The sequence below is a fragment of the Cydia pomonella genome, chromosome 27 (genome assembly GCF_033807575.1).
Source record: "Cydia pomonella isolate Wapato2018A chromosome 27, ilCydPomo1, whole genome shotgun sequence".
Taxonomy (NCBI): Eukaryota; Metazoa; Arthropoda; class Insecta; order Lepidoptera; family Tortricidae; genus Cydia; species Cydia pomonella.
This window is the reverse complement of record NC_084729.1, coordinates 7,610,667-7,624,501: the sequence shown is the minus strand read 5'-3', so window position 1 is coordinate 7,624,501 and position 13,835 is coordinate 7,610,667. Positions and strand designations below refer to the sequence as shown.

General features: G+C 38.3%; 1 protein-coding gene across 1 annotated transcript in view; it reads right to left on the bottom strand.

Annotated features, from left to right (window-relative positions):
- Positions 1 to 13,835, bottom strand: part of LOC133532374 (uncharacterized) — an 80,514-nt gene that overhangs the window by 57,403 nt on the left and 9,276 nt on the right. The window contains exons 2-7 of the mRNA XM_061870984.1: positions 7,728 to 7,822; positions 6,476 to 6,532; positions 4,384 to 4,530; positions 3,484 to 3,565; positions 2,398 to 2,519; positions 275 to 447 (exon numbers count right to left, since the gene is read on the bottom strand). Of these exons, the coding sequence (XP_061726968.1) occupies positions 275 to 447; positions 2,398 to 2,519; positions 3,484 to 3,565; positions 4,384 to 4,530; positions 6,476 to 6,532; positions 7,728 to 7,791 (645 nt within the window). The 5' untranslated portion in view covers positions 7,792 to 7,822. The remainder of the gene's footprint in view (positions 1 to 274; positions 448 to 2,397; positions 2,520 to 3,483; positions 3,566 to 4,383; positions 4,531 to 6,475; positions 6,533 to 7,727; positions 7,823 to 13,835) is intronic.

The window sequence follows — 13,835 nt, the reverse complement described above, 5'->3', positions numbered from 1 at the left end:
CAGGCGGGTAATCCAACACTTTAGCGACCTTAGGCCTCGAAGAGTCTCCAGTTTTGAAGAACAGTCTTAAACCCTTGAACAACTCACCTTAAACTCAATATACGTCTGCTCAGTAGGAGCATAAATAATAGTCTTAAACCCTTGAACAACTCACCTTGAACTCAATATAAGTTTGTTCAAGAGACGGGTAATCCAAGACTTTAGCCACCTTGGGCCTCAAAGAGCCTCCAGTTTTGAAGGACAGTCTTAAACCCTTGAACAATGAACAACTCACCTTGAACTCAATATACGTCTGTTCAGCAGGCGGGTAATCCAAAACTTTAGCGACCTTGGGCCCCAAAGAGCCCCCACTCTTGAACAGCGCTCGCTCTGTGACGTTCATGTCCCTCACGTTCAGGACCACGAATGTGGTGTCACGGTCCACCTTGAAGTCGATTGATACTTCGCCTGTGAAACAAAATGGGGAATGAATATACTACCTAATAATAGATGAGCGCACAAAATGGTCCATATTTTGGAAGATAATTTATCGATTCAAGCCGCCTTTGGGTATGGGCGTGGACTTCTTGAGTTTTATAAATGTATGTGCTATGTTTGTTAGATTAGGTTATTGAGTAAGCCAAAAGCTCTACAAGAGAGCCGTGGCAAAAAGTCGGGACAACGCTAAGAAGATGATGATATATGTTAATCTGTAAGGCGACTTAGGGAAAAGGGCAATAACCGTTCTGGTTCATGGCTTGTCCAACAGGTCTCCATTGCCACACAGAGGGGCAACTCTGCTATAGTGTGATGGGGACATGGCTATGCAGCCGGGTGGCTGTGGGAAAATCTGATATTTGTGATATATCATGGGTAAGTAAATAAAGTACGAGTCAGTCTCAGAGCGAACTTGGTGTTTGATTCATATCATTAACATGGCGCAGTCGGTAGGATCCGAACCTACGCTCCCAAAGGGAATCTGATTTCTAAGAATGGGTTTTAGGTTAGTCTAAGGTTACTTTATGACGACCGGTTTGACCTAGTGGGTAGTGACACTGCCTTTGAAGCCGATGGTCCTGGATTCAAATCCCGGTAAGGGCATTTATTTGTGTTATGAGCACAGATATTTGTTCTTGAGTCATGGATGTTTTCTATGTATTTAAGTATTTATATAATATGTATATCGTTATTGAGTACCCACTTGCCCAAGCCTTCTTGAGCGTACCGTGGGACTTGTTCGATTTGTGTAAGAATGTCCTTATATATTTTTTTCTTATCTTTGTTATATCTTTAAATTATTAATTTCACAATTATCATTACTTTTACAAAAAAATTGATTAGTCAAAATATACTTAGCGTCACATTTTGCTGTTGGACGGGATACATTTTTCAATACCTACTTGATACTCAAGTAAGAATATTTAGTACCTACCCGAGCCGTTAACTTCTGTTGTTTTGTTCACAGAAGGGACCTTATTAGGGTTCCGTACCAAAAAGGTACAAAAGGAACTCTTATGGTGCGACTCTGACCGTCCGTCCGTCTGTCACGACGCTAAATATCTCGAGAACCACTTAAGCTATCGATTTGAAATTTGGAATAGTTATGTACAACGCTAGCGCAGACACATTGAAAGTATTATTTTGTTATTTTATTTTTAATACGTATGGGAAATGCCCAATATGAAGAGGGGGCAAAATATCATTTGAAAGAGCTCAAATTGACCATTCCAAAACTTTTTATTATTATTTTTTAGTAGTGGAAAAAACTATTTATGGAGGAAAATGTGAAAAATACCATCCCCCCCTTATCTCCGAAATTTACCGAAGAAAAATTATGTAATGAACATTACTATAAATTTTACAGGCAAAATATTTAATTAACAAAAAACATTTCCAAATTCAGCCACCTTTTATCAAATAAAAGAACAATTTTTTGAAATCGGTTCACATGATAGACAATTATCCTCGAAAAACCAACATACGTTAGACAATTTGCCGATAGATGGCGATAGATACTTCTGATCAAAAGTCTTACAGATAAGATACAGATACGTTTATTCGCCTTTGTTTCGTGTCCCACCAGTGTTCAGATAAGCACATTATGTCAACCTTTTCACAAAGCTGAAGTTCACTTTCTAGTTTGTACGTTTTGTTATGTAATCTATTAATGTTTAAGTGTAGTACGTTAATCAATTTACTACTACTATTTGTTTTGCCTTGGTGCGGGGTTGTCAGCGGGAGACATGGTCCCTCTGCGTCGGAGAAACGGCTGCCATTCGGAGCTATAAGTTGTTATAGGCCAAACGCGCCTTTATAATAGTTACACGAGATAATTGAAAGTTTTTACGGAACCCTCGGTGCGCAGTTTGACCCGTTTGGTAATTAGCTCTGCTAAACATTTGTTATAGTGCCTCTGACCTCTCAGTTCGCCAGTCGTCAGGTTGGGGTGCAGCCACAGGCTGTAGTGCTTCGGGATCAGGAACGTCGGCAGGCGGGCGCCACGCCACGGGAAGATGGCGCCGTTTGTCGCTATGCGGTCTCTGCAAGATGACAAATGGCTTTTATAGTACAAATACGAACCTATTCTGTCGTTCCGTTCCGTTATTTAACCATGATGGAGACATCATGGGACTTTGCACCTATGACGACCAGGCCAGCGAAGCCAGCCAATTTGTTTTGAACACTTCAATGTGTTTGTTTGATCGCATGTACGTATATTTCGTGCGCTCCAGCAGCGAGCGTGCAAAGCGCATTAGCTACTCGTAGATCTAAACGAGCCTTTACGTAAACAGGGCTATAACCGCGATAATCGAATGTCGGAAATTTCGAGCAAATATCTCTCCTTTTAATAACGCCTTTATTAGAGTAAAAGAGAAAGATATCCGTAATTTGCTAACTTAGATGTTTGCGGTATGCCCTCAGAGGCATTCCTAGCGTAATAATATATACTAATCTATGTTCCTAGCGGATTTAGCAAATGTAGATTGTAGATGCATCTTAAAAGCGACTTAAATTTAACTTTTAGACTCAAGTACTACAGGTTAATAGTAGATTGATAACCAAAGGATGAAAGACGCTCATTCCTGTCGACGTAGTATGGGCATAGTACGAGACTAAACTGATGCCTTTAACCAGAGTTAAACATTCTACTTTTCATTTCAAATACGAGAAAAATATAGGTAATAGACGTGTTTTTTAAAACATGACAAAAATATATAACATTTCTTGAGGGTACTTCCAGTTAATTGAAAGATTGACTTAGGTAAAAGCATCGTTATTTATGGAATGGAGTTAAATATCAGAATGGAAATTGTATGACAAATGCATTTAAAACCAAACTTCAATTGCTTAGCGTAAAAGAATTGCAAAAGAAATTGGGCATAGAAAGTAAAATGCTCTAGTGCAGAAACGTACGACTTTCTGCACACTTTTTACACAATAACCCTCAGACACCATGACTTCGGAGCATGAGAAATGAAAAAAAAAAGTGAATATTTGACTTACTTATTAGCAGCAGCGGCGTTGGCATCGGAGCCTACCGTGGGTGATCCAGGAATCAGAGGGTTTTCACCCAGGCAAGGGCAATCTGTAAAAAGACGAACATGAAGTTACCTACATACTCGTAAAGTTGTTATTGGATGGTTTCTATTAACACAAAAGTATCTATACGTAAACATGAGGTGGTGTATAATCAGTACCCCTAGTGTAAATAAATTCGATTTCGAAACGTGACGTACGCGTTTGCGTTTAGTCTCATTTTGTATTGGATTTAGAAAGAGCGCGCCAAGCGGGACGTTTTGGAAACTCAAAATCCTATGCAAAATGAGACTTAACGCAAACGCGTTCGTCACGTTATGATGTCGATCAAATTTACACTAGGGGTACAGAGGACCACGTTCGACGTGTTGCCTCTCTGTTGCACCTGTAAAAGAGCGAACACACCGACACTATTGCCTCGCGAGGCTTGATTGAGTATATAGAATAGAATAGAATAGAATAGAATTTGTTTTATTCATAAACACACAAACAGTAATAGACAGACATAAAAGAGAAGATAGTGAGAGTAAAGTGTCACGAAATGGCCTCATCTCAGCATGTTGCTGGCGATTTCCAGCGCTGATCTTCCGATGAGACCATCGAGTGCGAAATAACCACGGAAGGTAACAGAAAAAAGGAAAGAAACATAAAATAAACATGACGAACATACTTAACACTAAGTTTAAATAAAATTGCACGGACGAAACGAACGTATCAGTCTGTACCGGTCCGGTCGGATCGTATCGTGGCGCGGCATTAAGCGTGCATAACTAGCGCCAGGTCAGCGGTAGCTACACGAATTAAATCCAATGACAGATTTGACAAACATAATAATAAGATCCCTTGTGGATCTAATTAGAAACTTACCAGGTTGAGGGCTCGCGTATACAACAATCAGAGCGCTCGCGAACATAGCCCCTAGCACCACGGCCGCGAGGCAGAGCGCGCGTCGCTGTGAACAGACCGCGACGGGTGCCTCGCGAAGCTCACGTGCCTCGCGCGCTTTGTCTGTGTCTGGAATTAGTTCAATATATACTTACCTAATACTTACGAATAATAAATAATAAATAAATATTATAGGACATTATTACACAAATTAACTAAGTCCCACAGTAAGCTCAATAAGGCTTGTGTTGAGGGTATTTAGACAACGATATATATAATATATAAATATTTATAAATACTTAAATACATAGAAAACACCCATGACTCAGGAACAAATATCCATGCTCATCACACGAATAAATGCCCTTACCAGGATTTGAACCCGGAACCATCGGCTTCGTAGGCGGGGTCACTACCCACTAGGTCAAACTGGTCGTCTACCATACTTGTATTACATATCTTAATGTAATAGTTTTCAGCTTGGGCATTCATGTTTTTGCATCTCCGCCTGTTCTCCTCTATAAGTCGCATTTCTCAACCGTGATTTTTTTGTGAGCAGATTTGACAATAATGTTTTTTTTTGTCGATACAGTTTTTGGAAATATTTAAAATGTTGGAGCCATGGAGATGGAGGTCTAGACCAGGGGTCACCAAATGCCGAACCGCGGCCTGGATTTCGCCCGCCGACCTATTTTGTGCTATACAATACAAATATTATTTATTGCTCACCAATTTGAAAAGAACATAATGACATACAAATTAAACACAACTTAGACTATGGTAGACAACGGGCGGTCTTATCGCTGAAAAGCGAACCACGATAATAATATTTTAAAAACTGGATCCCCGAAGAAACTAATTTGTGACCCCTGTTCTAGACAATTATACTTTACAAAACTAGTATTTTTATTAAGCTTAATCACCGTACGCAAATCTACAAAATATCTTCTTTTTTTCTTTCTTCCTAGTGTTGTCCCGGCATATCGCCACGGCTCAAGGGAGCCTGGAGTCCGCTTTGACAACTAATACCAAGATTTGGCGTAGGCACTAGTTTTTACGAAAGCGACTGCCATCTGACCTTCCAACCCAGAGGGTAAAACTAGGCCTTGTTGGGATTAGTCCGGTTTCCTCACGATATTTTCCTTTACCGAAAAGCGACTGGTAAATATCATCATCATCATCATTTATTCCATTGAAATCATGTTCATTTTGTACATTTTGGTCTTAAATATAGTCAAGTAGGTACATAATACCCTGCTAGGGTGTACAATTTAGGATTTAAAATTATAATTTACATTAATTTCTAGAAATAACTAAATGGCAAAACAAGTATATAAGTATTACAATGTAAATAATTCATGCAGATGCAGAGAAGTCATCAAATAACATTTCGTACATAAGTTCCAAAAAACTCATTGGTACGAGCCAGGGTTTAAACACGCGACCTCCGGATTGCAAGTCGCACGCTCTTACCGCTAGGCCACCAGCGCTTCCTGTCTCTACAAAATACCTTAAGGCGTCTAAAAACCTTGCAACTAATCGTATACAATTTTGGATACACTACCAACTACGTAGGTCCAACGAATTTCATAGATCGATCAACTGCAACCACAGATCATATACTGCAACGTAGCGTAGCTGGCGTGCGATTTGTTGCAGGGTCTGCAGTCATTTACTAACTTTTTCATTTTCCATTGGTGTGAAAGAGACAGAACAAAGAGCAAGGGTTATAGTACACTCTGTAGTCTGTACACTTAGTAGTAGTGTACATAAAAAAAACTACTGTGCATATAAAATAAAATAAAGAGTGCCCATATGATATCATATAACACTAAAATTAATGTTGCTTAAAATTATATTGAAAACTATCAAGATTATTCTAGTCTGCATTGAAACGCGCGACGCGTTGCCGGCGCTCGCGTACCGAGCGCCAACGCCATCTATCGAGCGTTATTTCGTGAAATCGGAGAACGCTCCAAGGATTAAGGGCTCTTAAGCCCTTAAAATAACCCTTTTGATGAAACACTTTAAAAAAATAATTAACCGTTAATATTGATCTAATATTTAAACTTACCGGCCAGAAACGCAACATCGTCTAAGTCTTGATCCACCATGTTTCGCCAGGCAGCTGCTGAAAGCAACATATTTTGTAATTAGACAAGGAACTTATATAAATATACAAATACACTTTGAATAGTTGTAAGTTGTACTGCATATTTTGACATAACTTTGACAGTCAGTAATTAGACGCTGGACCACAGTTGCTTTAGACAGACAGCACTGGAAAGAGTTGGAAGAGAGGCCTATGCCGACAGGCACACCACACTAAGAGACATTTTATAATAAGACAACTTAATATTTGTATTTACAAGTGATTCATATGTGGATTAAAGGCTTATTTAATTTAATTAATTAGAGAGATTACCCCGTGCTCTTAAGCGAAGTATAGGAAGTATAATAAGGAAGGTAGAGGTAAGGATTGCAATCTTCATAGGCAGAACTGTTGCAAAAGTGTCCAGCTGTCAGCTATAAATAATAGTTCCAAATCTCTCCAGAGTAGCGCTAGAGTAGCTAAGAACCTAGGCGTTATTGACGGAGTGAAGTGCGCTATCTATGATTTGATTTTTTTTTCAAGTATTCTATGTATTGTAGCGCCACCTATTTAAGGTTTTTTGATAACGCTTTTTGGTATATAGTGATTCCATTCCTAAAGCGAAGTATTAATAAGTTAATTACATATTGCCAACGCGAGCCACCAGCATGAACAGAGGTTAGCGACTGCACGAAATATTGTGATTCGTCGTTTTCCATTCTTTTTAGAATGTAAGTGTAACATATAGGTAGTAAGACCTTCTTTAGGGGGAAGGTAAAATGAGATGCTTATAGATAATCGCTAAGGAAGAGCAGTGTTCCTTAACACAGGTTAACACTATACTATACGGTGTTCCTTAACACTATACTTAAAAAGGGGCACCAACCTGTATTTTGTCACAAATTGCTTCTTACTAAATAAATATTTTTTTTAGATGCGCTGACCCTTTATGGACCCGATGCAAACATTAACTTATGATAAGATAAGGAAAAACTGTTACATAAGTCATACCCTTCGCCTAACCGTTGCGAACGGGCTTGTTTCCGACTTCTTTTTTCGTCCGTCACATGGCGACTCTGCCAATGCACGACTGTAATAAGGGCAGGAACATACCCTTAGCAGGCTGATATCAAGGCTCACATATACCCTTGGCTAAGCCGTGACGGTCGAGCTTGTTTCCGACTCCATCAGCCCTCCGTCACATGGCGACCCTGCCACTATAACTGATACATACCCTTGGCTGAGCCGTTGCGGTCCGGCTTGTACTTGCCGACGGGCTCCATCTGAATGCCGTCCATCTCACGCCGGGACCGGCATGCCTACCGCAACCTGGAACGAGAATAATAAACAAATAAGTAAATAAATATTGTGGGCCAATATTACACAGATTGAACCCACAGTAAGCTAACATTAAGACTTGTGTTGTGGGTGCTAAATGACGGTATATACAGGGTGAATAATTTTCTTTTTGGGTCAGTGAGACAGAGGGGCTGATGGCAGCTACCAGAAGCGGTCTTAGAAGCCCTTCCCTCGATTTCAAATTAGTGAACATTGGCGTTTAAGATTTTGGAAAAAAAAACATACAGAATGAGAGAAAAAGGTAACTTTAGACAATCTTCTTTTTTATTCCAATTGCCAATCGATCGTTGTGCGTTAATGTCTTCCTATAACTCTTCGATTAGTGCGACAGAGAGTCATTAGCGTACTAACGATTGGCATCTTGGCTAGGCCCCCCAGTACAGTCAAAAGTAACGGATCAGACTGCACTTCAAAAGTATTCTCTGATAGCTTAATTAAAAGATTAGGGAAAGAACCTATTACATTTGAAACGTTGTTTCATTTACTATTATTGCTAACTGTACATGATTGAAGCTGATGATTGAGTAGAAGAGGGAGCTGGAATGGGTAGCTCGACGGACTTTCTCTGATCCAATCGGGGAAATCCTGAAGAAAGGCCAGGTCAAGAGCACCCTAAACCGACGAGCGTGTATGAGGAATGTCATGAAAGTGAAGGAAGCGAAAGAGGGCGTAGCAAGTGGAAATCCGTGATTTCTGCCGACCCCTCGGTAAATAGGCGTGATTATATGTATGTATGAATGTACATGATTTAATTGATATAGTTATAATTGTTGAAAATTAGTCTCATCAGAAAACATCATGATACGAAAAAAACAACCAAGTGTTACTCGTAATGTGTACCAACAAACATCATTACTACATTTCCACTCGCTTTACCTTTGAGTGCATCGCACAGGTTAAGCCCCCTAACCCTTTCGCCGCTCAATGGGGCAGCAGGGATGCGTGTCAAAAGAACCAGGAAAACGCAGGGAAAATGTAAGCGCTTTTGAATTTTTTTAATGAGTAGGGAGCGCACAATGCAGGTATGAGCAGGATAATGACTTAGGAAAAACGATCAACGCGTGTTTGTGTGTTTAGTGCAAACATTGACCGCATAGTAAGCGGTCATTTCAGGTGGGTTTTCAAACATTGTATAAACAAAGAGCCGAAGAATTCATAATTTTCAGGATTCAGGAATTTCACATATAATCCGTCAAATTCGTGTTTACCGGTTGTTATTATTCAGTACGAATAAAATTGCCAATGAAAAAGGTATATTTAAAACCAGCCAAGAGCATGTCGGGCCACGCTCAGTGTAGGGTTCCGTAGTTACTCTTCCGTCACAATAAGCTAAACTGGAGCTTAAAGTATAGTAAATTGTTAACCAAGGGATGACACGGTACCTTTCACCCGAGTTAAACAAATAGGCAAATTTGCATAATCAGTACCTAATTAAAGGAAGTCTTTTTACTATGAAGGGAAAACTTTTTGCGATAACTCAAAAACAGCTAAACTGATCATGTCCGCTATAGTTTTCATTTAATGTCTTTCTTAAGCTCTACTTCCACGATTTTTTTCATATTTTTTGGACCTATGGTTCAAAAGTTAGAGGGGGGGGGACACATTTTTTTTTTCTTTCGGAGCGATTATCTCCGAATATATTCACTTTATCAAAAAATGTTTCTTGAAAACCCCTATTAGTTTTGAAAGACCTTTCCAACGATACCCCACACTCGAGGGTTGAAGCGAAAAAAAAAAATTCACCCCCACTTTACGTGTAGGAGAGGTACCCTAAAAAAAATTAAAGTTTTAGATTTTATTGTACGACTTTGTTGGCTTTATTGATTTATATATCCATGCCAAATTTCAGCTTTCTAGCACTAACGACCACGGAGCAAAGCCTCGGACAGACAGACAGACAGACGGACATGGCGAAACTATAAGGGTTCCGTTTTATGCCATTTGGCTACGGAACCCTAAAAACTACCAGTTTGATCTCATCATTATCAAATCATCGATTGTCTGCTCTGAAAAACATTGCGTTTAAAGCACATTAAGTAAACGATAATTATTATCCTTAAAACAATTCCATAGAACGAGATTTAGTAATGAAAAATAAACGAATAATCATCATAAACTCAAGAATAATGCTGTTGTCGGATTAAGTCTGCTATTTGTACAATTATACTTATAGCGTGCAATAATGTTTAAATAAATAAATATAATAAAAACCATCTACTCAATTTGTAATTATCCAATATTTGTTCCCTATATTTTTCTTTACTTAGCATCAGTCACTTTTCGGTGAAGGAAAACATCGTGAGGAAACCGAACTAATCCCAATAAGGCCTAGTTTACCCTCTGGGTTGGAAGGTCAGATGGCAGTCGCTTTCGTAAAAACTAGTGCCTACGCCAAATCTCGGGATTAGTTGCCAAGCGGACCCCAGGCTCCCATGAGCCGTGGCAAAATACCGGGAAAACGCGAGGAAGAAGAAGAAGAAGAAGCATCCTTGTATGCCCTGCTTAGCTTCCCCTTCTTGCTTTTTTTTTGTTCAAGTTTTTATTTAAAAGACCATATAACATATAATCGTGATGAATTGAGGAGATCCTCTATTTTTGACACCGGTTAAAAGCAGTGCGAGCTACCTACTGTTTATTGATGTCAGCATGCTGGGGCCTTATTCGAGATGCACAACTGTCAAATTTCGCGTCCACATCAAATCAACACTTGATTCTATCGCATGTTGATTGTATCAAGTGTTGATTCTATCAACTGTGGATATTATCATTTGGAACAATCAAAACTCATTCATAGAAAAAATAATCAAACAAAAATCAACTTTGTTTATTACTACTATATAGTTTGAAATGGCTCTGAACTCGAAGTGGTTCGGTTTGATTTGATTGTCACCTGACTGTGGATTGCTAATGTCAAATTTTGACAAGTGTTGATTTTATTGCTAGACTTTATTGTCCATGGGCTTGGGCACCATCTTGGATTTTTTGACGTACGACAGGGAATACCCTTCCTTTCCTACAATATATGGCATAGAGTAAAGCGTCTTTTTTTTTTAAACATAAGTTTACAGGAATCAGCTACATCTTGTATTCGATAGGATAAGTAATGCGCTATGAACAATGCGGCGGCGAGTAGTGAAACTGTACCTGACAACGTCAATCAATTAAAAAGTGACCACACAGTTGATGGTTGATAAAGGCGATTATTAATTGAATTTTAACGACAATAAAGAACTATTGACATGCGATCTTTTTGTTGAACCCACACCTACACGTCGAATAATGCTCGCTCCACATATTCTCCTATAAACGCTCAAAATTGTAAAAAAAATTGATGCAATTTACTCCGCACCCAGTCTCAAGTTGCTTCTAAACCACATTCACGAACCAAATTGTAACCTAACACATCTGTAAATATAAGGCATATGATTTAGAGATAAAGTCCGTTTTTTTTAAATTACGAGATGTTTCATGAATAACCTTTATTACTATAAAAATAATACTACATTTGTCAAAAAAAAAATCTGTATTGCGCTATTACATAATGCATAAAATTGATATGAAGATAGGTACCATAGCAGCTCGCTCACTTGGTCTATCAACAACTATTTTAATGCTCTTTGTACTCGTATACGCGACCCCATTGTATGTACAGTCGCCATCAGATATATCGGAACGCATGTATGAGATCTCAAATTATTAAGATAAGACCTACTGTACTGTCTATATTACTTACCAAGACCTAAGTACCTATTATTTATATGTACCTACACAAAGAGAATTCCTATGTTAAAAGGAGATTAAATACATATTTTGTTATTCAACTACAAATAAAATAAAATTTATCTTTTGCAGTTAACACATTTTTTTACCGATTTCTTTAATAAAATAAAACATTAAAGTATTATGTGACTATAATTCATTGTCTTCGGTGTAGATTATTTACTGATGTTCCAATTTCCTGTATCAGTTTGGTACCAGGAAATATAAAAACTACACCTCTTCAAAAACTTTGCTGGTAGTTCGACATCTGTAAGTTTAAATATAAAACATGATAAAAACACTTAAGTCAAAAACGTATACATAAAATATTTGCCCTATATTCTGGTCGCTCGGTAGGGTGCCCAGAAGGCTGGGTGCATTTCCGCGCTGGTTAACAATGCTGATCCTCTGGTCACCAGAAGCCTATATAAGGCGCTCTCATAGAGCCACGCTAGTGCCCTAGAGTTTCAAATTCAACCCCAAGTGCCACAAATATGTAGTTAAGGGTTTAAATTCTGGATCAAGAACATGGAATACTATTCGCTAGTAAGGCCATAGGTATTAGAAAAAAATAATAGTAGGAGACGGCCGTGGTCATGGTAGGTGGTACAGGTGGGCCAGGCAAGCTCTGAAATTATGCACCTATTTTACTATAACTTTGTTCACCTGTGTATATTTACTGTTTCCATGATAATCATTTTTAATATGTAGCCCGTGTAATCGGGCTGTATAATTGGTCTCACATTTTTTAATACAAAATCATAATTTTAATTCAATAATTAATGGTGTTTTACATATTAATCATTAATGTACCTATTTTGCAAAATTTTCTTGCATATAATAATATTGTTTACTTCAATTGACGTGTTTATTATTTTCGTTACTATGTCAACGTTATTACTTAAAAAATTATAACGTGAAGGTTGAGTCCGCAGTACCTACAGTTACAGTTTACGTACATAGTGGCATTAGCACAGTCGGATTAGGACCAAACTCGAAATGTCTGAACAGTCATGAAATTTGGTATGTATATACGCCCCTTAAAGGCCCCTTTTTCATGCCCACACCATTTGACATTTGGGGACCTCGAGGAACCGCAGCCATCTTGGAAAATGTGGACCATCCAGGAGAAATTCGCGTTTTACTCTAAATCTACGTTCTTTATTCAATAATCGTGTAAGGCAACATTCAAGCTTATAAAATTCTACATAAAATAGTTTTGGACATCTTTGCGAAAAAAAATGATCTTGCTTTAAAAAATACTTGCTAAACCCAGATTTAGCCCTTATACCCTTTCATGGGATATTCTCTTAATAGGAAACTTGGAAGAATAAAAATTCCACTTTTAACTATACATTTGTACATAATCTACCCCAATATCAATATTTTACTTGACTGCAACTTAACCAGAAAGTAGGGTTATGGGTATAAGTACTGAGGATTCAGGACACCCTGTAGCTTAGGATACTGGACGGATTTTTTAAATGACGTATTATTTAGCCCTAAACCTTTTTCTTCCGTTAATTTTAGTAACTTTGTATTGCATAGCACTTGTATACTAACTGTGGATCTACTGATGTCTGTTTTACTGTACTCCGGTCAATAGTTTAGGCGCTAGAAGAAAAAATATGATTTAATATTCGGAGTCCTCTCAAGGCGGCTGTATTGATTTTTCTTTAATAGAACAAGTAAAAGTAGGTTGTGAATGGCAAGAGGAATCTAACGATACGTCATTTAAAAAAATCCGTCCAGTATCCTAATACCTAGCTACTGGGTGTACTGAATCATCAGTACTTATACCCATAACCCTTCTTTCTGGTTTAGTCACAGTAGAGTAAAATGTTAATATTGGGGTAGACCACGAACAAATGTATAGTTAAAAATAGAATTCATATTCCTCCGAGTTTCCTTTTAAGAGAATGTCCCCTGGAAGTGTATAAGCGTTAAACTTAGATTCAGCAAGTATTCTCTATAACAAGATGTATTGTTCTGCAAAGATATCGAGGACTTTTTTGTGTAGAATTTAATAAGTTTTAATGTTGACTGTTGTGTTGATGGTACACATTTTCCAAGATGGCTCGGATTCCTCGAGGTCCCCAAATGTTAAATGGTTTGGGCATGAAAAAGGGGCCTTTAATTTATATACATAATAAATTTCATGACTGTTACAGAGATTTCGAGGTTGGTCCTAATCCGATTATGCTACATTGTACGTCCGCAGCAA